At 43.0% G+C, this 26291-nt stretch overlaps 2 protein-coding genes across 3 annotated transcripts; both read right to left on the bottom strand.

Annotated features, from left to right (window-relative positions):
• Window positions 1–188: 188 nt before the first annotated feature.
• LOC311113936 (cytochrome P450 2U1-like) lies at window positions 189–8089 on the bottom strand. Of its 2 annotated transcripts, XR_014611059.1 has the most exons (7): window positions 7527–8089; window positions 5555–5873; window positions 5012–5346; window positions 4634–4795; window positions 4234–4401; window positions 3529–3795; window positions 189–711 (listed from the first exon to the last, which is right to left on the bottom strand). XR_014611059.1 is itself a non-coding variant. In XM_084189209.1 (6 exons), exons 1-6 carry the CDS (start codon window positions 7975–7977, stop codon window positions 3614–3616), a joined length of 1617 nt encoding a protein of 538 aa, XP_084045335.1. In that variant the 5' UTR covers window positions 7978–8089; the 3' UTR covers window positions 1914–3613. The 2 variants fall into 2 exon arrangements, 1 of the variants encoding a protein (XP_084045335.1); XM_084189209.1 differs by lacking the exon at window positions 189–711 and having other exon boundaries at window positions 1914–3795.
• A 177-nt stretch (window positions 8090–8266) lies between these two features.
• LOC311113937 (phosphatidylcholine:ceramide cholinephosphotransferase 2-like) lies at window positions 8267–26276 on the bottom strand. Its single transcript, XM_084189210.1, has 6 exons — window positions 26229–26276; window positions 15158–15775; window positions 14616–14733; window positions 13849–14002; window positions 12496–12662; window positions 8267–9283 (listed from the first exon to the last, which is right to left on the bottom strand). Exons 2-6 carry the CDS (start codon window positions 15610–15612, stop codon window positions 9098–9100), a joined length of 1080 nt encoding a protein of 359 aa, XP_084045336.1. The 5' UTR covers window positions 15613–15775; window positions 26229–26276; the 3' UTR covers window positions 8267–9097.
• Window positions 26277–26291: the final 15 nt, after the last annotated feature.

The raw sequence follows: 26291 nt of genomic DNA, 5'->3' as shown, positions 1-26291 counted from the left end.
GCTAATAGAAAAACGTTTATTGTGTTTTTGTAAACAACAGTAGACTGAAGTATTTGTTTCAGGAAAGGAATATTATATGAAAGAATTTTGGGTGAGAGCATCAAAAAAATTACCAACAAATCATGAAATAAACAAATAACTAATTTAATTATGCATAACACAACAATAGGCATCCCCAACAAAGTTAACAGATTTTTAAAAAAAAAGAAAAGAAAAAAAAGGTAATAACCAACATCGTCATGATGTTAATATTTTGAGGGAACATTGCATTTTTTCTTCAAAACTGGTATCCGTTTGGTCCAGATGAACTTTAACACACTTACATTTGAGTGGCACCTGACTTTGAAAGCTTCCCAGTCACTTTCAGTTTCAAAATGCGAAATGAACACATTCTCGAAATTACCTGGATGCAGTCTTTAATGCAATACAGTTCACACTGGAAAGGACTCTACATGGCTTCCAGGACACAGCGGCTGACTGCTCTCCAGTTGGACTCAATGTCTCTATCCCCATTATTACATTGTCCCTTCAGTCTGAGAAGTTGGGCCTCCAAATCCCTCCACTTCCGTTTCCTCGGTGGAGGTGCCTCACCTCTCTCTGCCATTGTGTTTTTTCACTCTGCCAGTGACTGACAATCTGTCAGGTGACAGATGAATAGCCAGAGAGGAGGATGGCGCACTTGCACTGCATCATTTAGTGTCCGGTGGTAAACTACAGAGAGAGAGAATATTAAAACATTAAAAGAAAGAGCAAACAGGACACAAAACGTTTGCAAACATGACGTTCTACACCTCAGGGTAGCGTCTCACAACTTGCCAGGTGCGTCTGTCATTAATAAGCGTGCTAAAGTTAATCTGGACCAGAGGCAGGTAACCCCGGGGCCGTGATCTTGCGGATGACCTCAGCCAGGTGACGATCTGCTGAAAGGGAACAGCCAATCCGAGCTGTTGGAACCTCTTCCATAGAGCTTGGTTGAAATGGAAGTAACTGCTACCGACGGTGGCTTGGTGAAACTCGGTTTCCAGTGCAGTCTTCAACAAGTTTTCAAAGTCGCAGACCACAAGTTGAGGGCGCCAGCTGTGGTGGGTCACTCGCCTGATGGCTGCTCTGATAGCTTGGAACACTTGCCTGTAGTGTCTAATGGTGCATTGCTCCATCAGCACATGTACTACAAAACCACGATGGCTCCCCAGTTTGGTTAAAATGTTTCTGTAGGGTCGAGGACAACTTTTAAAGGTACCATCTATGTAGACTGTTCTGCAACGTTGCAGCTCTGTCAGGTTTTCATTCGTTGCAAACACCATTATTCCCCAGTCATTGTCGGTGTGTAACAAAAATCGTTCTTGGGCCCATGTTTCAGCCCATTGGCCTTCGATCACCACTTCTTCCACAGTGGAATGGGTGGCATCGCTTCAGACCTGGCTCTTTGCATGATTGATCTGATGGACTTGATTGATCTGAGGCTTTTGGTGGCCACACCACCTCCCTGCCGGCCCAGTCAAACACATTCCGCATTGTAAACCTGGTTTATTGGTCCAGTCAGATCCCACCTCACCTCTGCTGTAACACTTTGTCAGGATGGGGTTGTGCTCACCATTCCCACTTCTGGGGGATGCACATGGTCATGGACCTCGAGTACTCATATTTGGATTTGCATCTTCAGCACCTCCACTGAATGTTGTCACCCCTTGGAAAGAGTTAAGACAATGACTAAGTTATATGTAGAGAATGTTTGAACACGCTTATACTCTTACTATTTTAACATTAACGGGATTCATTTGCTCAGACAACTTTGAGTGGCATGTGCTGTGACACACCCACAAAGTCAACTTGAGTTTAGAACAGGAGTTGTCAAATGTGCTGCTAGTTTTGAAAGTTTTTGAAACAGGGAAAACCTACCACAGACAATGAACATCGTTTTTTTGATGGTTTATTGGTTTTTGCAAGGTACAAAAACGATATTACAATAAACATGCATCTGATCTGTTATTGATGGTGCTTATTTACTAATTCACAGGGATGGGCAAAAGTTACAAAATATAATACAAAATACAATTACAAAATACTCTAAAGAACAATGTTTCAAAATAAATTATAAAATACTTTTGCAAAGTAATTAAAATACACATCACATTTGCAAGTAGCCCCCTTAACAACAACATAATTCTTAGTAACGGTGGTTGTTTTATCTACCTTAGTTGAGTAAGAGTGTCTGCTAAATGGCCAAAATGTAAAGGTAAAAATAAACACTTGCAAAGCACACTGGGAATTATTCTAATGAGCTCAGCCCCAAATAATTTGTATTGTAATTACATTTGGCCTTGTTTGGGGACGGATATCATTAGAATAATACCTAGTTTGCTTTGCAAGTGTTCATGTTCACATAACATTTTGGTCATTTAGCAGACACTTTTATTACACCATAGTGGCATCACACTTCTCGGTAGGGGGACCTCCTATGTCTGCAAACACTTTTTTTTATGGGCCTAATCATAGAATTACATATAGAATCCCTATTAATTTAATAGGATCTCTATTGGCCAAATAGTAAAAGATTTGTCATTTAACTTTTTAAATGTATTAGCCTACCTTTTTAATGTGTCATAAACACAACCAGTCATGATGTTTTCATCAGGTTGTCAAACAATTACTTCAAAATGCTAATTTAGGCTACCAGCACACGCTACTCAGGAATGGCTCATTTAGATCTTTTTCTGCTTATAATTTTGGACATTTGGTAGGTTATTTGGTAGTAAACTTGTCTATAATTAGATACATGCAGCTTCTCTTCTGTCATTACCTGGTGCTCATCTAGAATACTAAATAAAGCCTCGCTCATCAGAAATGTCATAAATCGATAGAATGATCATTGCATCATCAACAATGTAGTTGACATTTGTAAAGATTTCTCTTAAATTTCTGCTTCTCTCGCGGAGCAAAGGCGTTTAGGGACCAGGGAGATTTCCAAATTACACCAATTTGACCGGTTTAAAGGGCTGAGGGAACATAGGGCTGAGGGAACATAGGGCTGAGGGAACATAGGGCCGAGGGAACATAGGGCCGAGGGAACATAGGGCTGAGGGAACATAGGGCTGAGGGAACATAGGGCCGAGGTAACATAGGGCTGAGGGAACATAGGGCCGAGGTAACATAGGGCTGAGGGAACATAGGGCCGAGGTAACATAGGGCTGAGGGAACATAGGGCCGAGGTAACATAGGGCCGAGGTAACAGACATGGTCCCCCTGCATAGCACCAATGTTGTTTAGAACGGACTACCAGTACTTTTGCATAGCAACTATGCAAAAATAATTAAAGACTGGGTGGCATCTGTAGCAACATGACCAAAAGAACTAACAACCAGATTTTTGTCTGGACTATATCTTCTGATGGAAGAATTAAATGGAATGAATTGAATTATCAAAATAAAGTTTTCATGAAAATATGTAATTAATTGTTATTTTAATATGTTGGTAATAGTTTTATAAAAGCAATAAGGATATCGCGTCGGCCCGAACAACGTCATTTACCTGTGACTGTATTCATGATACACCACTGCCTCTTGTGCCTTATGGCTTAATTACGGTACCAGGGATCGTAGTCTGTCTGGTGGCCTCACCGCCGGGGCCTCACAGTCACAGTGTATGGGCAGGGGGCCAGGGTGAGGCCAAAGCGCCCGTGCATGGGAGGAGGGGGCAGCCCCTGGGGCAGTCTGAAACTGAAGGCCTGCAGCAGGCTGGTGAACATCAGGAACAGCTCCATCTTAGCCAGCTGCTCGCCCATACACACCCTGCGTCCTGAGAAAGAGGGAAAAGAACACTGTAAAGATACACATTAAGTCGTCATTGTAAATAAGAATTTGTTCTCAACTGACTTGCCTAGTTAAATGAAGGTTCAATAAAAATTAACAAAATAAAAAACTCATGGTCATACTACATGCATGCCAATAATCCAGTAAAATTGTGAAATAAAATTATTAAAATGTTCAGTCGTGGCCTAACTGCTCCATAGTCATGCAGGGGGTATTGTGGGACTTCAATAACCCAGAGAGAGTGTGAATTAACCTTTTAAAACTTGTTTCTGTGGATTTTACAGTAGCCTAACTGTTAATGTCCACAGTAGAAATGCTTCATTCTCAGTGTATACCGTGTGACTACACTCAGTTTGCCAGTTGTAGAGCACGTCTCTAATAGGACACACACATACGTCTGTCGAGAGACTTCCTTATGACCTACCTATTCCGAACGGTATGAACCACTCCTTCCTCAGGAGCTTCCCCTGGTCGTCTAGGAAACGAGAGGGGTTGAAGTCGTCTGGCTCCTCCCACACAGTGGAATCCCTATGGACAGACCACAGGTTGGGGATGATCACTGTGCCCTTAGGGATTGTATAGCCACGGAACTCTGCAAGACAACAACAGAAGAACCATAGTAAAAGGGTTGTACTTTCCTCTGTTTCTGCTGCAGCAGCCTAGTCCCTGTTGTAGTGTTAGTCTGGTGGAACTGACCAAGTTGTTGAGAAAGCAATTCAATACAACTTTATTGATCTGACTGTGCATAACGGAAGAGTCAGGTTCTACCATAGAATTAGAATGACTAGTATGGGATTCTATCGCTACGGTTTCTCTCTCCTCACCTGTGGTCTCTGAGGCCATGTGAGGGATGGCCAGGGGGACCACCACAGTCATCCTCTGCACCTCCATGATGGTGGCCTCTGTGAACGGCAGGCTGCCTTTATCAGTGAGAGACGGGACCCTGTCTGGGCCCACCACCGCATCGATCTCCGCCTGCACCCTCTCTGTGGTGTAAACGGGTACAAATGACATGGGAAACATTATTACAAAGCAACAAGAGCATTGGGAAACGGGACACTGGATAAGTTACACATAGCATAATGATTGGGTACTGTACTGCATCATCATGTTACAACAAGGAGTTCTCTTTAGGTTACATTGAATTGGTCCTCCACACCCCTCTTTCTGTATTTCAGGAACCCTGTTTGATGATGTAGTACCTTGGATATCTGGATACACGACCATGTAGAGCATCATCCACAGCACTGTGTTGGTGGTGGTATCAGTACCAGCGATGAAGAGGTCTCCTATGATGTAGAACAGATAGTCCTCTGAGAAGCTACTGTCCGTCTCCCCAGCGGCCTCCTGGGCCAGCATCTCTACCAGGTACATGTCTATGAGATCTCTGGGGTTGGCTGGGTCTAACGTCTCCCTGTGCTTGGTGATGATCTGCTTCAGGAAGGCAGTGATGTCCCTTTCCACTTGCCGTACCTCTCTGAAGACACCGAAGGGCAGGTAGTAGAGCAGGGGGAAGACATTGATGAGGACCGCTGCACTGTTAGAATAGGATAGATAAGTTACTTCCTGTTTTTTGAGAGAAACTGAAATGTGTTAAGTGCTTAATGGCACACAGGAAATGCTACTTGACATCAGTGACCAGCAGCCCTCCAGTTACCAGTTCAGTTCCCACTTCTTACGCCCGGCTGGGGTTTGAACAAGCCAACCTGCCGGCTACTGATCTGCCTCTCTAACCTCTAGCCTACCTGTTGGCGATGATCTCTAGGCCGCGGGCCATCAGGTCCAGCAGGGCGCCAAACTCCCGGTCAGCGTGGTGGAAGCGCTGGCCCAGGGCGATGTAGGAGATGACGTTGGACACAGAGTTAGTTATCAGAGGAGTCAGGTCCACTCCAGAACCCTCAGTATCTTCCTCGCTGAGACGCAGCAGCTCAGATTTGACCACAGCCAGCCCCTCAAGGATACAGGGCTCCAGGCTCAACTTGCCCAGGCCAAAGTTCCGCAGCGTGGTGTGGCAGAACTTGCGCTGCCTTCTCCATACTGGGCCATAAGGTGCAAAAACTATGCCTAAGGATCAGAGAAATTATAAGAGGAGAGGTCGGCTAATAATGCCCTCACTACGCACTAGTACATATGTAATTATTTACAGAGCAAAATAGAATTCATCTTTTTTTTCTGCTTGGAAGACCTTTGATGAGAATAATATAATATAATAATAGAACAGGGACACAGGAGAGGAGGGCTTCTTCGGTTTATAGTTCATCCATGAAGTGCTCTTTGATCATGGGATGAAATACTATCAAACAAAAAGAAGTAGATGCTGGTTAGTAAACAATGCCGGAACAGCTTTTGTGCAAACAAACTTCCAGAAGTAATCAAGGCACTCTCATGTAGTGGTAAAAAAAAAAAAAAGCATTTATTGTTTTACGGCTTATGCATGGCAAGAATAAAAAATCACTGACGCGTTGCAGCTACAACAGCCTTCATCAGGGTGACAGAGAATAGTGGTGGACAAGCAGGTGTATATCCCAACTCTCACAGAAAGTGACTCACTTCATTACCATACTGTATGTAATTGATCAAGTAAAAAAACTTGGGGAAAAACACATTCAAGATATGAAGATTAACAAAATAAACATGGCAGAACAAGAATGCAACACCACAAAATAAATGCAATATCATAAAAGGAAAAAACTAACTGTGAACACATCAGCTCATGTTACCAAATATAAGAATGGGGAACAAAAAAATAAACCACATATCTCTTACAGGAAGGGAAAATAATCAATTTCCTCATTTAGACCTGGCAATACAGTGGCCCTTAGTTTAAAGATCCAGAATGTTTTGCGAGAACTGGGAACCACTTCAATGGCCATGGCCTTCAGAGAGTTTGGGCTGACTATGTGTTGTACAGGCTGGAGTGTCCATATGGGTACTTTTACATAGGACTTACTTTTACATAGGACATACTAAGAGAAGGCTCAAGGACAGGGTGTCTGAACATGTCTGTGCTATAAGGACTGCTAACGTCTCAAACGCCTCCTAAAATGTGGAACGTTCTGGATCTTTAAACTAAGGGCCACTGTATTGTCAGGTCTAAATGAGGAAATTGATTATTTTCCCTTCCTGTAAAAGATATGTGGTTTATTTTTTGGTTCTCCCTTCTTAAGTTTGGTAACATGAGCTCATGTGTTCAGTTAGTTTTTTCCTTTTATGATATTGCATTTATTTTGTGGTGTTGTATTGTTGTTATGCCATGTTTATCTTTGTATCTTGAATGTGTCTTTTCCCAAAGTTTTTTTTTTACTTTAACATTTACATATGGTAATGAAGTGAGTCACTTTCTGTGAGAGTTGGGATATACACCTGTTTGTCCACCACTATTCTTTGTCACCCCGATGAAGGCTGTTGTAGCCGCAACGTCGTTTTTAAAACATTTTTTATTCTTACCATGCATGAGCCATAAAACAATGAAGGCGTTTTAATTTTTCCATTACATGATTACTTCTGGAAGTTCGTTTGCACAATGGCTTTTCCAGCATTGTTTACTATCCAGCATCAAATTATTTTTTGTTTTATAGAACAATATAATATTCACTGAGCAAAACGCTCATCCAAGACCGCTCATACGATGAGTAAAAGTCGACCTCTCCAAAATGTATTGACTATTATGCTTTCATGCGTTATTACGCACAGGTTGTGTCTAGAATCAGCACTTACCTTTCCGCTTTGTCATGATGGTAACGGTGGGAATCTCTGGTCTGTCGGAGAACACATCTGCCCGGTTTGAGAGGGCATCCCTGACAACTTCATATCCGTTCAGTACTACTACCAGCTGACTCCCTACCCACATGCTGTAGATGTTACCGTAAACTTTAGCTTGTTCCGTGATAATAACTTGAGGCGATATTACAGTTCGTGTCTTTGACTTTGGGACGTTCTCCTCTCCCCGGCCTCCAAACGTCCTCCAGATGAAATTGGGAACCAGAAACCCCCCGATATTGCCAACTATTGGCCATGGTTTAGGACCAGGAGGAATATTGGAGAAATCCTGGTGTTCGCGAAATGTGTACATTAGATAATAGACTGCCACGAATACTGTCAAGGCCAGAATGCAGACATGGGACAGTGCAGAAGTGCGCAGGAGCTCGTGCCATGATTCAATAACCATGGTGTCTATCTCGGCTGCAAAGCAAAAAATGTAACCTCGTAATACTTAGAAGCGAGTTGAATATTCTGACTCGTCAAAATATTCGAAGTATTTTCTGAAAGGATAAAGTGTCTGCCATGTTATTTGTGAAAGAAAACGACGCATGGTGATTTCTAGCTTCCTATTGGTAGGGGGAGAGTACGGGTGGTGTGATTGGTGCGTTGATAGATGACGGAGGCAAAGGGGTTGACCCGAGCGAGCTTCATACGTCTCCTCCTAATATCTGCACTTTGATTGGACAAACTGAAGACAACGTGTTATTTTTTATTATGAAGGTATAAATTATGGTACATTAGAACACACCGTCATTCGCACACAATTGAAATCACAGAGGACTGTGTCAAAATGAAAATGAGAAAGCTTTGTCAAAAGTTTATTATAACGAAAAACAATATCTTACTCTTTATGCAGAGACTAAAGACTAAATGCAAATTAAAACAATTGTGAAAACAAACATCTTAAAGTTTGCTATTTTAAATTGCATGCATTTGTATTTAAATGCACATTTTGGAAATTAAAAAGTTCTTCAAATCTTTATAAAATCAAATTGATTTAAACAATGTATAGCGCTATAAAATAATATTGGAGTTTTGAGTAAATCTGCAAGTCAATGGCAAAGCACTGCATGACTTCACAACATGATGACTTCAGTTGAGTTTGTTACAGTAACATTCACAAGAATAAAGAACATTTTGCAATAAACAGATCAACTTGACCTCATAAATAAAATACATTGTAGTGGTGAAGAACAGAAGGACCAAATGTGGAGTATGTTATTCTTTGCACATAATTTCCCTATATGACCCTTCATTTCCTCACAAACTTGAAATATCCTTCACATAATACCTTAAAATCACATAATAGAGCATAAATACAAAATAGGTTGGTGTGTTCAAAGCAACACTGGCGGTGAATGCCTGGACTGGATCGTGTTCATTAGACACCAAACAGAAGAAAACGGACCCAAAAACTATCTGAACTTGTCCAATGAGAAACGCTCATATGTTTTTTTTGTTGCAAAACATTTTGCAACGTGTGTGCCCTAATGAACATGAACCTGGACTGGGCTGGGCTGGAGCCCCTACTCCTCCCGCAGGCTCTGAACTGCACTGTACTTCTTACAGGAGTTCTTAAGGCAGGCAGGGGGCCAGGTGATTGGTGAGCAGAAGGAGCAGGGCACCTGGGTCTGCACGTTCCTCTCAAAGAAGTTGAACACTGGGTTCCACCAGGTGTTGGTGAGGTAGTTGTTGGGCGAGCACCGCAGGGCCTGTCAACAAAAAACTACTTTAAAATGTGAGCATTAGCACAATAAACAAAGTCAAGTGTAGGAAGAGCCTTACTGAAGAATAAATAGGCCTCTTTATTTCTCCGCAGGCTAAAGCCCAAAACTATTGTAAACTTTGGCATAAACGTTGCCTAGCAATAGTACTAATATAGATATGTAGAACATGTAATTTTGTGGTGTCTAATTTGTGCAATTCAATAACCAATGAAAATGTTGATGATCATGTAACTGACAACTATAAGGGAAGGAGCTGTAACAGTAAACAGTAAAAGTTTTGACCAGCAGAGGGAGGAACACCATGCCAACAGTCTTAGTTTTGACCAGCAGAGGGAGGAACACCATGCCAACAGTCTTAGTTTTGACCAGCAGAGGGAGGAACACCATGCCAACAGTCTTAGTTTTGACCAGCAGAGGGAGGAACACCATGCCAACAGTCTTAGTTTTGACCAGCAGAGGGAGGAACACCATGCCAACAGTCTTAGTTTTGACCAGCAGCGAGAGTAACACCATGCCAACACAACATTGTTGACACTGCTTTCAAACAAAACGTTCACACTTGTAATTCACAGAACTATGGGAGGTTTACATAAACATTTCCCTGAAACATGAAGGTCATTCCGTTAACATTAGGTTAATCATTATGTTAACAAGTCGCTAGCGGTCTTTTCTTGAGGTGAATCTCACAGGGTGGGTAGAGCCATCGATCATTAAGCCTAGCCAGGCTTAATGGACGAGGATGAGGGTGTACTCTGAGTTGTGTAAACACTGTGGTAGGTGGTTCAGAGGAGTGTGTGAGTGCTTCTGGCATTGCACGCGCACACACGGTCTGGTTCTAACACACACAGAGAGAGAGCTCGTCTGAGCTCAACCCCTAATGCACGGAAGTGTTCCAGTACACCCCTGAGGTCACTAGATGACCAACATTCTATACTCTAAACACAGTAATGTACGGGGTTAAAATACCTACCTACCGCATGAGGTTGGTTTACAACACCAAGGCATACACATAACACTATAGACAATGCTGTACTTTTGACGTCTTGAGATAATACCACTTCTGATTGACTTTTCAAAAACACTCTAAAAAGGTAATTGACAGATAGCCCTCATTTGTTGTGTGGTATTTGTAGTCTTTTCTGTAAAAAACACTTTTGAAAGGCTCTAACTGGCATGGTGATAAGCATTCTTAAAACGTCCAATGCAGCCATTTTTATCTCAATATAAAAGGTAACAATTCAGTACCTTACTGTGTTTTGACATACAATGGTCACAAAGAAACAAATAGCTTCTTAGCAAAGAGCAATTTCTCAAGCAAGAATTGTGTTAGGACTGTCTGGGAGTGGTCTGAGTGGGGAGGGGAAAACTGAAAACTAGCTGTTATTGGCAGAGAGGTTTGGAACTCTTTCTTTTTGGTCTATTAACTAATTTACCACCTGGTGATGTCAACAGGCAGGCCAAAACTACATCCCACTAAATCAGTTTGACATTTCAGCCAGTCTTTTCAAACAGCTCTTACACTAAAAGGGCATTATCATCATTTTCACAGTATTATTCCAACATCCGTGTGGAAATATTTAAGGAAATACAGGAAAATCAAGTTGACGACTGCACTGGGCCTTTAAGCTGCTGTATTGTCAACACATCCACAGAAGTCAGCAGTAGATATTGAACAAGCTGCTTCTCAAAAGGGACACCTAAAAAAAAAATCAAATAAACACTTGGGTGTAATTCAATTCACCTTATAAAGAAGGTTCATTCAACTCTTACCCTTTTCTGTTCTACCTGATAATTAATTGCACCCCAGGTCTAAATCAGTCCCTGATTATAGGGGAAGAATGAAAAAAATGCAGTGGATCTGGCTTCGAGGTCCAGAGTTGAGTTTGAAGGTTCTGAAGCCTGGTAAGCAGTTTCTGCTGGACAGTATCAGTCCATTTGCAGTATCATCTAGTGTCGACTTTATGATCTCTATCCATCTGCTGTATTATCTATCTGCTTCTACTACATGATAGTATAATGTCACCTGGACGTTGGCCATGGTGTGGCACCACCAGAAGATAAACTATTACTCTGTCTTCTATCATTCTAGTGTCTACAGCACACGTGTCAAACTCATTCCACAGAGGACCGAGTGTCCGCAAACAAACGTTAAAGGTGCATGCCGCCACCTACTGTGCTGGAGTGTGTGGTCAATCACGGTTTACAACATTTCTAAATCCTCCTACCTAACTCAGTACTTCTGAGAAAATAAAGAAGAACTCTACTAACTTCTAATAACCCCCCCCCCAACCAACCCCCAACCAACCCCCAACCTCAATGACCCTACACTTCAATCTTTCCCTCTCTTCAACATACTTACAACAATCGCTACTCCCTTGTCCTTGATTGATGAATTAAGTTCACTGATTAGTAAGGAACTCCCCTCACCTGGTTGTCCTGGTCTTAATTGAAAGGTAAAACCAGCAGACACTAGGCCCTCCATGGAATGAGTTTGACACCCCTGGTCTACAGTATCAATATTTCATCTGGACATTGGCATGGTACCAGTGTAACTATCTACAGCCCTCAACTCTGGACCTCGAAGCCAGTGCTTTTTATTTTGTTCCCCTATAATCAGGGACAGATTTAGACCTGGGACACCAGGTGGGTGCAATTAGTTATCAGGCAGACCAGAAATCCAGCAGGCGCCAATCCTCATAGGGTAAGAGTTGAATACCACTGATCTACAGTATCAATATCACAGGAGGTTGGTGGCACCTTAATTGGGGAGGACGGGCTCGTGTTAATGGCTGGAGCGGTGGAATGGTATCATACATATGGTTTGATGCCATTCCATTCGCTCTGTTCCAGCCATTATTATGAGCCGTCCTCCCCGCAGCAGTCTCCACTGATCAATATCTCACCTGGACGACCAGAAGAGAATATGTAATTTTAAAGATGTTACATTGTCACTTACACCAGAAATACAGTGAAATGTGTTGTTTTACAGCATTAGCCAAAGTAGTACGGCGCCACTGGAGCAAATCAGGGTTAAATGCTTTGTTTCAGGACACAGACCGTTTTTCACCTTGGGTATTCGAACCAGTGACCTTTCGGTTACTGGCCCAACCCTCTTAACCTCTAGGCTACCTGCCACCCCATTACCATATCTAGTATCAGTATCAGCATCATTCTAGATTCTAGTATCAACATCTCACCTGGACGTTGGCCATGGTGTGGTACCACCAGAAGAGGCGTGAGGTGATGAAGTAGGCCACCACCACATCCACACTGTAGTGTTCGTGGGCCACCAGGATACACACCACCCCCACAGCAGCTAGCAGCCAGCACATCAGGTGGTACCACCAGAACGTCCGCGGGGAGTCTGGGCGAGAGGAGAGACAGAACACACACTAGACCAAGGCTGCCCAACCCGCTTCCTGGAGCTCTACTGTCCTGTAGGTTTTCAGACCAACCCTCTTCCTGGAACTCTACTGTCCTGTAGGTTTTCAGTCCAACCCTAATTTAGCATATCTGATTCAGCTAGTTAAGGTCTTGTTGAGCAGCTAATAAGTAGAATCAGGTGTGTTAAATGAGGGTTGGACTGAAAACCCACAGGACGGTAGATCTCCAGGAAGAGGGTTGGACTGAAAACCCACAGGACGGTAGATCTCCAGGAAGAGGGTTGGGCAGCCCTGCCCTAGACGTTCTTTCATTTCATTAACCTGGTCAATGTTAAGTGGATGGCTGTGTAAACATATGAGTCTGGAGGAGAGGGGGGACAGAAACAGGGGGTTGTGTATGTCGTCAGGGAGGTCAGATGTTGCATCCTTTTTGAACAAGCCCCACATGGGAGGGAAGGTAATAGTCCAGGGGTGTCAAACTCATTCCATGGAGGGCCTAGAGTCCGCTGGATTTGGTTTTTCCTGTCAATTAAGACCTAGACAACCAGGTGAGGGAAGTTATTTACTAATTAGTGACCTTAATTCATCAATCAAGTACAAGGGAGGAGTGAAAACCCACAGACACCCCCGTGGAATGAGTTTGGCACGTGTACTAGAGCAGGGTTTTCCATACTCGGTCCTGGGGCCCCCCTGCCCTGGGTGCACGTTTTGGTATTTGCCCTAGCACTACACAGTCGATTCAAATGATCAAAGCTTGATGATGAGTTGGTTATTTGAATGAGCTGTGTAGTTCTGGGGCAAAATGTGCACCAGGACCGAGTTTGGGAAACCCTATAATAGAGGATCAGGCCACACCTAGAAAATGTCCCTCCATCAACAAAATGTGGATCTGCCCGGTACTAACTAATCCAGAACGTTTTCAGAGATCATGATGCCGTAGCTATGGGACCTAGTTTGACCTAACATATAATCTAATTTAATCTAATCTAGATGAGAATATTATATACGTGTGTAGTCATAGTAATCAATAATTAACAACATTCAGATCTAATCTCCCCAATAGGCTGCAGAGGAGTGACAGTACCAGTGGGAACCCTTGATGAGACTGAGTGGTGGTGGAGTCACTGTGTGTGTGTGTTTGTGTGTGATTTTCTATCCAATACTCACACTCCTTAATGAACAGGTAGGTGAGGGTGAGCATGACGGTGTGTCCACTGTAGAGGAAGTCGCCACACATGAGGTGGGAGCCGGTGATGGACAGACCGCCGCCGGAGATCAACGTCAGCACACGCTGCATCTTAGCGTGAGAGTCTCCATACAGCTGAGAGAGAGATGGATGGAAAGAGAGAGAAAGAGGTAGAAGGAGAGAGAGATTAGCTTGACAGACAATTTAAGCAGCTTCAGTTACAGGAGTGAAATGAAGAACATTATACAAAACATCTCTGTAACACAAACAATGGTCCCTTGTGGCTAATTTGGTAGAGCATGGCACTTGCAACGCCAAGGTTGTGGGTTCGATTCCCACGGAGGACCAGTACAAACAAAATATAAAAATTGATGCACTCACTACTGTAAATCGCTCTGGATTACTATGAGCCTGTGTTAATGGATAGAATTGTACCTATCCAATGAAATTCCAATTAAACTCCTGTCGTCGCCTTTCTCCCGTTGGATCACTGTACCACAATACCCAGAAAACCTCTAATCCCCGGGGCATATATTTCCCATCGAACTCAAGACAGGATGCAATAACGTTTGTGTCCCCAGGGTTCGAATCTTATCCTGAGTCAAAATTGTTTTTTTATGAGCAGCTATTGAGCGTGGCAGGCAGCTCGATATGAGTTCTGGAGGGAGCCAGGATGAGATCACGGCAGGACTTGGTTCACATGCCACAGCTGACACACACACACACACACACACACCCCTCTACCTACCTTGGGGGCGCAGGTGAAGTGATTGCCTGGTACAGGAAGGGTTGTGATGTACATGGTGACACAGCGGTACAGGTAGAGGGTGCCAATCAGGAAGAAGAACCTCCGACCTGCAATCGACCTGGAAACAAACACACAAAGTGTAAATAAATGATGTCATCAAACAGGCCACTGTTAAAAAGGGCTTGCGGAACATTTCTCTTGGACATAGACCAGTGGAGGCTGCTGAGGGGAGGATGGCTCATAATAATGGCTGGAACGGAGCAAATGGAATGGCATCCAACCATGTGTTTGATGTATTTGATACCATTCCACGTACTCCGCACCAGCCATTACCACGAGCCCATCCTCCCCAATTAAGGTGCCACCAACCTCCTATGACATAGAAATAATGAAACTGTAATGTTCAGCATACTGTAGCACTTAATGTAGCCTACAAACACTGTCTTATACTGTTTAAGCTGAATGTTGTATAGTCTGGTTAGAATTTCATATACATGGGGATAGTCTTTGACACAGATATCCCAAGATAACCGTTCTCTTACTTGTATCTGAGGAAAAGCCACTGAATAACCCAGATCCCCACCAGGAGCATGCCGTTGATCTCGGTGACCGTGAACGCCCACTTGACCCGGTCGATGTAGTCAAAGAACTTATCGGGCAGTGGCGGGCTGCTCTCCTTCTCCGGGACCCTCTCGTGGACGACTGTGATGACCACGGTGGTCAGGACCAGGTTGAAGATGGCGTAGAAGAACGCGATGGCCGTCTTCCACCACTCCATGGGCAGCCGGTTGCCCTTGGTGTCGGGCAGCGAGATCTTGACGTAGTCCCTGTGGTGCCCCATGACCTTGCGGAGGCATCGTTTGGTGTCCGCCGGGGTGTTTTGCCCGTGTTTGGGGCAGTTGGCGTTGGGGAGAACCCCAAAGACACTTGCGAGGACCCCGCTCTCACCATCCATGCCCGGATCCAGATGGGATGCAGTCGGGTCCACAAGCGCCATGGTCCAACACTGTCTACTGTCCACACACACTGCTGTACCAATGAAGAGCTCTCTGGTTCACCCAAAGTCAGCTAGTGCCTCTGAGGGCCCTGGATAAATAGGAATTAGTCCTTGTTGTTGGGCCTACTGTATTTGGTTTGACTGAGGCAAAAATGTCTTCCCCCTGAAGAAGGACAAGAGGTTAGGACTTCAGTTTCACAAAGACCATGACAACATATTAAATCTGATGTGGATATTAGCCTATTTCCACATTTCAATCAACAAGGGAAGCCATTTTGGTTCAATAGGAGTTTACTGTGTGCTTGTTTCCTGCAGGAGAAAGCAGAAAGGAGACACTGGAGACACTTGAGCCATAATGGAAGGATGGAATGTCTATCTGAGGGTAATCACTGGCTAATGTTCCCTCATTGTCTTCTATTTGGCTGGAGATGTCTGTTGGAAAGTCATTATGACAACCTCTTCTCATTCTTCAGGAAACAACAAGCAGCCGTACAGTACACTAATATCCACTACCATTACATTAGCAAAAGGACAGTTGTAAACTGAGATACTAATTAATAATACCAGAGGTCAAGGAAGTCATCATTGCGAAATGCTAGTAGGCTACAGATGTAGGATCTTAATCTGATCACCCTGTTGCAGGAGAACTTTCCTGCAATGCAGGACATTTAAAACTTGTAGTGTATTTGAGATTTAAAAAGGCTTCTGAAGTTTGTAATTTCCTATTTGAAATTTCAGACTTGATTCACCCTTCTGAAAAATGTATCAAAACCTACAAACATTTCCATTAACTATAATCCACATAATAATTCACATTTCCTGTTGCTGCAGGATTATCTTCATGCTCTAGCAAACTAACAAATCCTCTATCTGTATGTCCCTTTCACTGCAAACTCTTCAACTACCAGCACCTGTCCTGTGATTTAAATAGTTTGGATTTAAATACCACATATTTTTCCCCCAAAAAGCTGCCAACCTTCCAGGCAAAGAAACACAACTGTCGTGTCTCAAAATAGGTAGTCCAGGGATGACGCCAGAACCAAAATAGGAATCACTTCCCCAAAAGTTTTCGTAATGTAGCCTAAGCAAGGCTGATGGTTTCCTTTAATGCAATAGAACACTAGTACATGAAAACCCATGGCTCCATAATGATGATTTAGGATTAGGATGATGAAAAGCAGGGAGGTGGTGGAAACTTCTAGATGTTTACTTTGATTCCACAACTCTTTATATTTAGGATTAGCAAATGAAGGAGATGGAGTTTACTGTACTAGTCGTTCCTGGCTGTATCAACTTTAATGTTCCTTTTGAGTCAATCTTATCAAAATGCTCTTTGTGGTGTTTACAACTGCAGGCTACTCTAGGGGTGTTGACGTGAGTGGAGGCAGTTTAGTGTTTATTTTAACCTTTTGTAGTTGGATATTTCCCAGAAGCACTGGATCATTTACTCTTTGAAGGCTTTTATTTTGGGGACTCGGACAATTGTGCCAGACAGCCTACTTCTCAGACCTGGGTTCAAATACTATTTGAAATCATTTCAAATGCTTTATCTGTGGTTGATTGATCTTGCATGGCTTAATGGACCAGTATAATAGTCCAAAAACTGCAAACCCTGCCCACCTGGCATTACAGGCAGGCTAGAGCAAACACTCAAAGTATTTGAAAGATTTCAAATAGTATTTGAACCCGGGCCTGGTGCTTTTATTTGAACTGCATGTTTGTTCGCTCCGTCAAGGAGGATCTGGAACGCTTATCAAATGATTAGTGACTTCGCCGCGGCAACGTTGTTCTCTTTCTTTCTCTTTCTGTCCTCCGCTGCCTGAGCTTATATCCCCAGCCTCCTCTCTTCCTCTCTCCTCTTGTCTGACTATATCTATTCCAGCCAGGAGCGGTCCAAATGCAGGCTTCACATGTATAGCCTTATGTTCTGCATGACTGCCTCAAGTAGTTACAGTGTAGAGGCTGCTCACTGTACACCATGTGACTTGGCTTGTGTGGTCCACCATGCATGGATGTTTGGAGATACAGGAAATAGAGGAAATGGAGATTGGTTGTGAGATGCATGTAGCACATGTGTATGTAGTTGCTGTATGTAGTGTGTTGGCCGGACAGTCACTGTACTGTAGGCTAGGTCTGAGACTTGAGAGGTAAAAAAGAGTGAGAGAAGAGGGAAGGAGAGGGAGGTAGACAGCTGGGGGGGAGAGAGATAGAGGAGAGAAAGAGAGAGGGTATCTGTGGAATGCCGTAGAACCTATGGACTGTCTGGTACAGGGAGGGGACACCAATCAGAGGGCTTTGTCCTGATGCACAAGAACACACAATCCCATTCTACCAGCTGCCCATTCAGGTAAAGGACACACAGGGCTATTAGTCTGACACACACACACACACACACACACACACACACACACACACACACACACACGTTCAAACACACAATGCATACACACATTACACATACACACTTTACACATACATACATTACACAGACTGCACTGTACTTTGAGGTTTCTTTGAGCTAAAAAAAGAGAGCCCAACCCATTGCTTATCCATCTTTCAAAGTGAGGGCATCTGGCTTGATTGAAGAGTCCTACGCTACAGTATAACCTCTGACTCCAAGGCATGCTACAAATGAAATCTTCAGAAATTCAAAGTTCATTATTCTCTGTTGTCTTTAATTATTCGAGAACATTTTATTGCAACCACGTGCTTAAACTCTCAAAAAATGAACAACTGTAGCTACAAAAATAATTCAAGAATTGTTAATTTGATGTGGGAGTTGTAGATAGTTTACTGTCAACTTTCCAAAGGTTGACAAACTAGCCAAAACAAAGGACCATGACTTACCTAAAGCCACAGGTCCGTTGACTAGTAGTTTCCATTCGCGTGCTTCGTCTCAGTCACACGCCAGTATAAAGCACGGATTCTTGGACACAGGACCATGAGTTTATTTGGGACTGAGCATTTTTTCTTGTTTCTTTTATTGTGTCGAAGAGGATCCACATTTAAAGCAGCTATGAGCCCTTTGAGGTATTAAACCCTGGTACCAGGTCCTTACTCATTAGTGTGTATATATCTGTGATCCAAACGGGTTGATAATAATGGTTGGTTTATAACATGTTTCCAAGTTGAAACTGAATTGATATGACTTGCGCTGAATAATAATTCATAACTTTACCTTGTGTTTGTCTGATTGTGCTGTTTCATATACTGTGGAGGCATGTTATATTTCCTCAGGTGGACCATATATTATTCTTAAGGGGTATTTTACCCACTAGGTGGAGGCACTGCACTATTCTATTTATGGTTTTTAAATTGATGTAGTTCTGTCCTTGAACTGTTCTTGTCTATTAATGTTCTGTATTATGTCATGTTTCATGTTGACCCCAGGAAGAGTAGCTGCTGCTTTTGCAACAGCCAATGGGAATCCTAATAAAATACCAAATAGTTAGGCCCACACACTCAATTCCACATGCTGCTTATTAACCCACCCACTAGATACTAGGTCCAAACTGGTATGAACAGGTCCCTCAGAAGAGAGGGTCCTCTGTAGCTCAATTGGTAGAGCATGGCGCTTGTAACGCCAGGGTAGTGGGTTCGATCCCCGGGACCACCCATACGTAAAAATGTATGCACACATGACTGTAAGTCGCTTTGGATAAAAGCGTCTGCTAAATGGCATATTATTATTATTATAAGAGAGGACTACTCACAGAATTTGAATAGCAAAGTAGAGTACTTTGCATCAGACCCGAAACAGGCTGCATCCTGGTTTTCCAACTGAGTATCCAACTGAGTAAAATGTAAATGTAAAATGTATTGTAGTGCACTGTTTATCTACTGTATGGTGGTGTCATTTAGCCTTAGGCAGATTGACCTAACAGTACAAAAAATTGTTTAATTCACTGGGGAAAATCACCCCAACAACAACACTGAAGGAGAAGATACTTAATCAATAAGGCCCGAGGGGGTGTGGTATATGGCCAATATACCACGGCTAAGGGCTGTTCTTAAGCACGACACAACGCGGAGTGCCTGGATACAGCCCTTAGCTGTAGTATATTGGCCATATATCACAAACCCGGGAGGTGCCTTATTGCTATTATAAACTGGTTACCAACATAATTAGAGCAGTGAATAAATATGTTTTGTCATGCCCGTGGTGTACGGTGTGATATACCAAGGCTTTCAGTCAATCAGAATTCAGGGCTCGAACCACCCAGTTTATAATGAAGTATAAACCATGGTATAGTATTCCACTATTCCAATACAGGAGACATGAACCAAAATGGAAATGGATGCCAGTAAAATGTACTTTAAATAATGGGGCTCATCTCTGCCTGTTCTTGCTCTCTACCTCTTTTCAGTTAATGAAGTGAGAGCACTTCAGGAATGGCCTTTTTCCATTCTTCTGCACTTCAAAAGCTTCTGCCGCCTTTTAAAAGCTCCATTAACAGATACGAGTGCATCCCCGGCTTCCCCGGCTCCCACAATGCATCTTATACTGAACAAAAATATAAATGCAACATGTGAAGTGTTGGTCCCATGTTTCATGAGCTGAAATAAAAGATCCCAGAAATGTTCCATACGCACAAAAAGCTTATTTCTCTCAATTGTTTGGCACAAATTTGTATTTCATCCCTGTTGTTAGTGAGCATTTCTTCTTTGCCAAGATAATCCATCCACCTGACAGGTGTGGCATATCACGAAGCTGATTAAACAGCATAATCATTACACAGCTGCACCTTGTGCTGGGGACAATACAATGCCACTCTAAAATGTGCAATTTTGTCACACAACACATCTCAAGGATTGAGGGGAGTGTGCAATTGGCATGCTGACTACAGGAATGTCCAGCAGAGCTTTTGCCAGACAATTTAATGTTCATTTCTCTACCATAAGCAGCCGCCTCCAAGGTCATTTTAGAACATTTGGCAGGATGTCCAACTGGCCTCACAACCGCAGAACACAATTGCGTTTTATCAATGGCAATTTAATGCACAGAGATACCGTGACAAGATCCTGAGGCCCACTGTTGTGCCATTCATCCGCCGCCATCACCTAATGTTTCAGCATGATAATGCACAGCCTCATGTCGCAAGGATCTGTACACAATTCCTAGAAACTGAAAATGTCCCAGTTCATCCATGGCCTGTCTACTCACTAGACATGTCACCCATTGTGAATGTTTGAGATGCTCTGGATCGATGTGTACGACAGCGTGTTCCAGTTCCCGCCAATATCCAGCAACTTCTCACAGCCATTGAAGAGGAGTGGGACAACATTCCACAGGCCACAATCAACAGCCTGATCAACTCTATGCAAAGGGGATGTCTCGCGCTTCATGAGGCAAATTGTGGTCACACCAGATACTGACTGGTTTTCTGATCCATGCCCCTACCTTTTTAAAAAAAAGGTATCCATGACCAACAGATGAATATCTGTATTCCCAGTTGTGAAATCTATAGATTAGGGCCTAATGAATTTATTTAAATTGACTGATTTCCTAATATGAACTGTAACTCAGTAAAATCTTTGAAATTGTTGCAAGTTTTGTTCATCATAATAACTGTCATTTCAGGATGCACACAGAATGTCATGTTTACTTACAAAGGAGGCACTTGAGGAAAGGAATGGAAGGGAGAGAATGTGTACACAAGGTAGAGACTGCGGACGCCGTCCATCCATGAAAGCACCAATTTCCTCCTAATCTATTTCGACGAGGGGGGTAAATGTTATTGCATTTAAGAGTTGCAGCTCTTGTTTCGTATAGAACACCATCTCCCTGACTCACAGAAGGTTCGCTTTCTCTTATGTAACAAACTTCTGAGAAGTTGGCTGTAAACCAATAACTGTTACTCTCTGAACAAAGCTCTAATAGGAATCCTATATCAGTAAATTATATAGACAGGTAACCACATCAAAGGCAACAGACAAATGTTACTGTACAAACCCCCCTCCCCCTGGCATATCCTTTTCAAGAAGCCTTCTCAGTCTCCTCTCCTTCTGTAGCACTGAGGCCAATACTCAATGTTTTGATGCTTCACTCAAGGCTATCAAACAACGGCAGGTCCCTCAATGCTCTCCCAAGGTTACAGACAGTGCAGAGAATGTCACGAGGGTTAAAATATGCTACAGGGGTTCTATGAGTAAGTAAAGGTGTGGATATAAGTAATACGTCTATAATTGCTTTCTATTCGTATTTACTGTAACTAATATTTTTCAGAGGAGATTGGAGATATTTCTTTCCAATGGCGTCCTCCGCATGACCGTACTGAGTGTGTACTGTCCAAGTGAGGTCAACAGTGAGCCTCTCCACCACGCTAGTTTTCCCCTGGTCCTCCCAGCAGTGTACCACAGCACAGCCTGTTTTCCCACCAGTCCCTACTGCTGCACCCAGTGCTCTCTCTGAGTCTACAGGGATGGGTGGTGATGGGAAAATGGGCAGCCAAACCTATCCCACATGCTCTCAGACAGAGTAATGGATGGCTTGGCCGGCTCCACTTCACTCTCCCCATGTTAGCTATACTAGCTATTTCGAGAGGAGCCACCCCAGTTGCCATGAAAGCTGTATTTTACTCTAGAGGAGTTGTGCAACTGAGGCCGCCATTTTGGGGCCCGCGTAATGACATGTTACATGATAGCTGTCCAGTTATTTTGTCAGATTCACCATCAAAGGGAGGGTTAAAAATAAAGCAGAGTCACTACCAGACGTGACCCAGCCCTGTCGCAATCAGAGCTCATCATAGTGAAGAGTTAGACACAGGCAATGTAGCTATAGCTACTGTAGTGTACAGCAAGGTTCAACATTCTCTCATACACACACACACACACAGTTTTGTATTGCTACCATTGTGGGGACCAAATAATTGATTCCCATCCAAAATCCTATTTTCCCTAACCCCTAACCTTAACCCTTAACCTAACCATAACCCTAACCTTAAACCTAACCTTAACCCCTAACCCTAAAACTATACCTAACCCTAACTACTAACCCTAAACGTAACCCCTAACCCTAACCTTAATTGTAACCCTAACCCAAATTGTAACCCTAACCCCGAAGCCTAAAATATACTTTTTCCTTGTGGGGACTGGCAAAATGACCCCACTTGAGGATAGTTACAAACACACACACACACACACACACACACACACACACACACACACACACACACACACACACACACAGCTACTGCTTCTGCTCCCACAGAGAAAATACATACACTATTCAAGAGCTTTCTGGTTTAGTTTAGAAATGTTTGGAAAGCAATCACATCATATTTGAGGAGACATTTTATGGGGAGCCCTAAGTGGACTATGATGCTAAATGCAGCATTGAAACTATGATTTTATGTTTACGTGAGAGCAGTTAATTATGCATTTTTAGACAGTGGTTTACATACACTGTGCAGGCTTTATGGCACAGCAAACACTAGTGGAATGAGGGCATGTCCCAAAACATACAGTGCCTTGCAAAAGTATTCATCCCCCTTGGTGTTTTTTCCTATTTTGTTGCATTACAACCTGTAATTTAAATTGATTTTTATTTGGATTTCATGTGATGGACATACACAAAATAGTCAAAATTGGTGAAGTGAAATGAAATAAATTACTTTTTCAAAGAATTCTAAAAAATAAATAACGGAAAAGTGGTGCGCGCATATGTATTCACCCCTTTGCTATGAAGCCCCTAAATAAGATCTGGTGCAACCAATTACCTTCAGAAGTCACATAATTAGTTAAATAAAGTCCACCTGTGTGCAATCTAAGTGTCACATGATCTGTCACATGATCTCCGTTTTTAAACACCTGTTCTGAAAGGCCCCAGAGTCTGCAACACCACTAAGCAAGGGGCACCACCAAGCAAGCGGCACCATGAAGACCAAGGAGCTCTCCAAACAGCTCAGGGACAAAGTTGTGGAGAAGTACAAATCAGGGTTGGGTTAATAAAAAAATATCTGAAACTTTGAACATCCCACGGAGCACCCTTAAATCCATTATTAAAAAATTGAAAGAATATGGCACCACAACAAACCTGCCAAGAGAGGGCCGCCCACCAAAACTCACGGACCAGGCAAGGAGGGCATTAATCAGAGAGGCAACAAAGAGACCAAAGATAACCCTGAAGGAGCTGCAAAGCTCCACAGCAGAGATTGGAGTATCTGTCCATAGGACCACTTTAAGCCGTACACTCCACAGAGCTGGGCTTTACGGAAGAGTGGCCAAAAAAAGCCATTGTTTAAAGAAAAAAATAAGCAAACATGTTTGGTGTTCGCCAAAAGGCATGTGGGAGACTCCCCAAACATATGGAAGAAGGTACTCTGGTCAGATGAGACTAAAATTGAGCTTTTTGGCCATCAAGGAAAACGCTATGTCTGGCGCAAACCCAACACCTCTCATCACCCCGAGAACACCATCCCCACAGTGAAGCATGGTGGTGGCAGCATCATGCTGTGGGGATGTTTTTCATCGGCAGGGACTGGGAAACTGGTCAGAATGGAAGGAATGATGGATGGCGCTAAATACAGGGAAATCCTTGAGGGAAACCTGTTTCAGTCTTCCAGAGATTTGAGACTGGGACGGAGGTTCACCTTCCAGCAGGACAATGACCCTAAGCATACTGCTAAAGCAACACTTAAGTGGTTTAAGGGGAAATTTAAATGTCTTGGAATCGCCTAGTCAAAGCCCAGACCTCAATCCAATGGAGAATCTGTGGTATGACTTAAAGATTGCTGTACACCAGCGGAACCCATCCAACTTGAAGGAGCTGGAGCAGTTTTGCCTTGAAGAATGGGCAAAAAACCCAGTGGCTAGATGTGCCAAGCTTATAGAGACATACTCCAAGAGACTTGCAGCTGTAATTGCTGCAAAATGTGGCTCTACAAAGTATTGACTTTGGGGGGGTGAATAATTATGCACACTCAAGTTCTGTATTTTTGTCTTATTTCTTGTTTGTTTCACAAGAAAAAATATTTTGCATCTTCAAAGTGGTAGGCATGTTTTGTAAATCCGATGATACAACCCCCCCAAAAAGCCATTTAAATTCCAGGTTGTAAGGCAACAAAATAGGAAAAATGCCAAGGGGGGTGAATACTTTCGCAAGCCACTGTAGGTTAGGATTCAGTGTATGTCCTTTCCCTCTGTCCAATTAATGAGGTTGATTTTAAATAAAGGTCAGTCAGTGAATAGATAATGGACAGTGATCAAGATGAGGTACTGCCTAACAGAGGAATATTGCGATATTGTTGTCTGTTAAGAAGGCCTTTTTAGAAACACCCCAAATGTCCACGTTTACTTTGCCTTCTTCTAATTCCTTAGAGTTCAGCTCTGTATCATTGAGTCTTCTTCTTATTGCAGTGATCGCTCTCTTTCTCCGATACCTCTCCTTCTCACTCAACAAGAGGGGCCACCGCATCGGAAGTTCAGCCGATTAGCATTGTAAACAAGCGCATGTCTGTCTTCCATCAAGACATGGGACAAAAGAACATGTGCATGTTCCTACACTTTTACATGAAAAAGGAATTCACCAACAACACACAGCAGTAGACTACACAGTAACTTTAACTGTTCTCCTTAGAAGACCAACATGGGCAGGTCTCCGGTCTCGGTTCGGGTGAAACCACTCTGTTACGCCCTGGTGGCTTAGCCACACATGGGTGGGTGCCTGGTGGATAATTTCAGGGTATGGGAGACTGCTAGGGCTCCAGTATTACAAGGCGGGCGCCGGGCGGGGGTGTGTCTGTGTGCCGAGCAGCAGGTCTCCACATTTAACATTTACTTTTCAGGAACACCCCCCCACCACCTTCATTAACCACCATGTTCTAAAAGGGGCACCAGCGTGAGGCAAAGGTTCCACCATGGAAATAGTCATTTTAATTCTAAGGGTTCTAAGGGTTCCATGAGCTGTTCTGTCTCTTGTAATTAACTCAACGGAAGGCCATTAACAGACTATCATAGACCTGCTGAAATTGGAAATGGTCTGGTATTGGATTAATGTAATGTAATTAGAAGAAGAAACATTTCAACATCCACTGTAGCCTACATCATTAGCTTGTACATTAAATGTTTTCTATTCAAATACTGTATAGTTAGCATAGTTTTGACGTTCAAAAAGAACATATCACCTGTAGAGGTGTGCCTTGTCTACAGTATTTCCTGTCCCACGTCATGCTGCCAATGAACGATAAGGAACCTGTTCTCTTGCCCGTAATAAAGCATCTTCAAATGACATCATCATTCCGTGCACAAGATTAGGCTAGTATTCTTTCACCACTGAGGCATCTTTGCTTGCTTATTTAATATTGGGAAAGATCATGTTTGAATTTGGAAACTAGGCTATTTAGTACTGTCCATGACTACAGGCTACACAGTGAATGAAAGAAAAGAAAAACGTATATTTGTTGTCGAAAAATAATTTGATTATCATAACTACAATGATGTAGCCTACTAGCAACATAATATACATTGGTGATACCAACCTGGATCACAATAGTTATCTTCATAGGTTGTAATATTCATTCCATATAATGCAATTCACTCTAGGCTATTCAGTAGCCTAGCATACGTGCATTTGGCTACTATTCATTTTATGTAGAGCATATCGTTTATCAACCTACCTGTCTTGCTTGAGATCCTCTCCAGTCGTGCGCCTTGTTCTCTTCGCGTTCAAACTCATAATG

The sequence above is a fragment of the Coregonus lavaretus genome (genome assembly GCF_964263955.1).
Source record: "Coregonus lavaretus genome assembly, contig: HAP1_SCAFFOLD_1425, whole genome shotgun sequence".
Classification (NCBI taxonomy): Eukaryota; Metazoa; Chordata; class Actinopteri; order Salmoniformes; family Salmonidae; genus Coregonus; species Coregonus lavaretus.
This window is presented reverse-complemented; position numbering and strand designations above follow the sequence as displayed.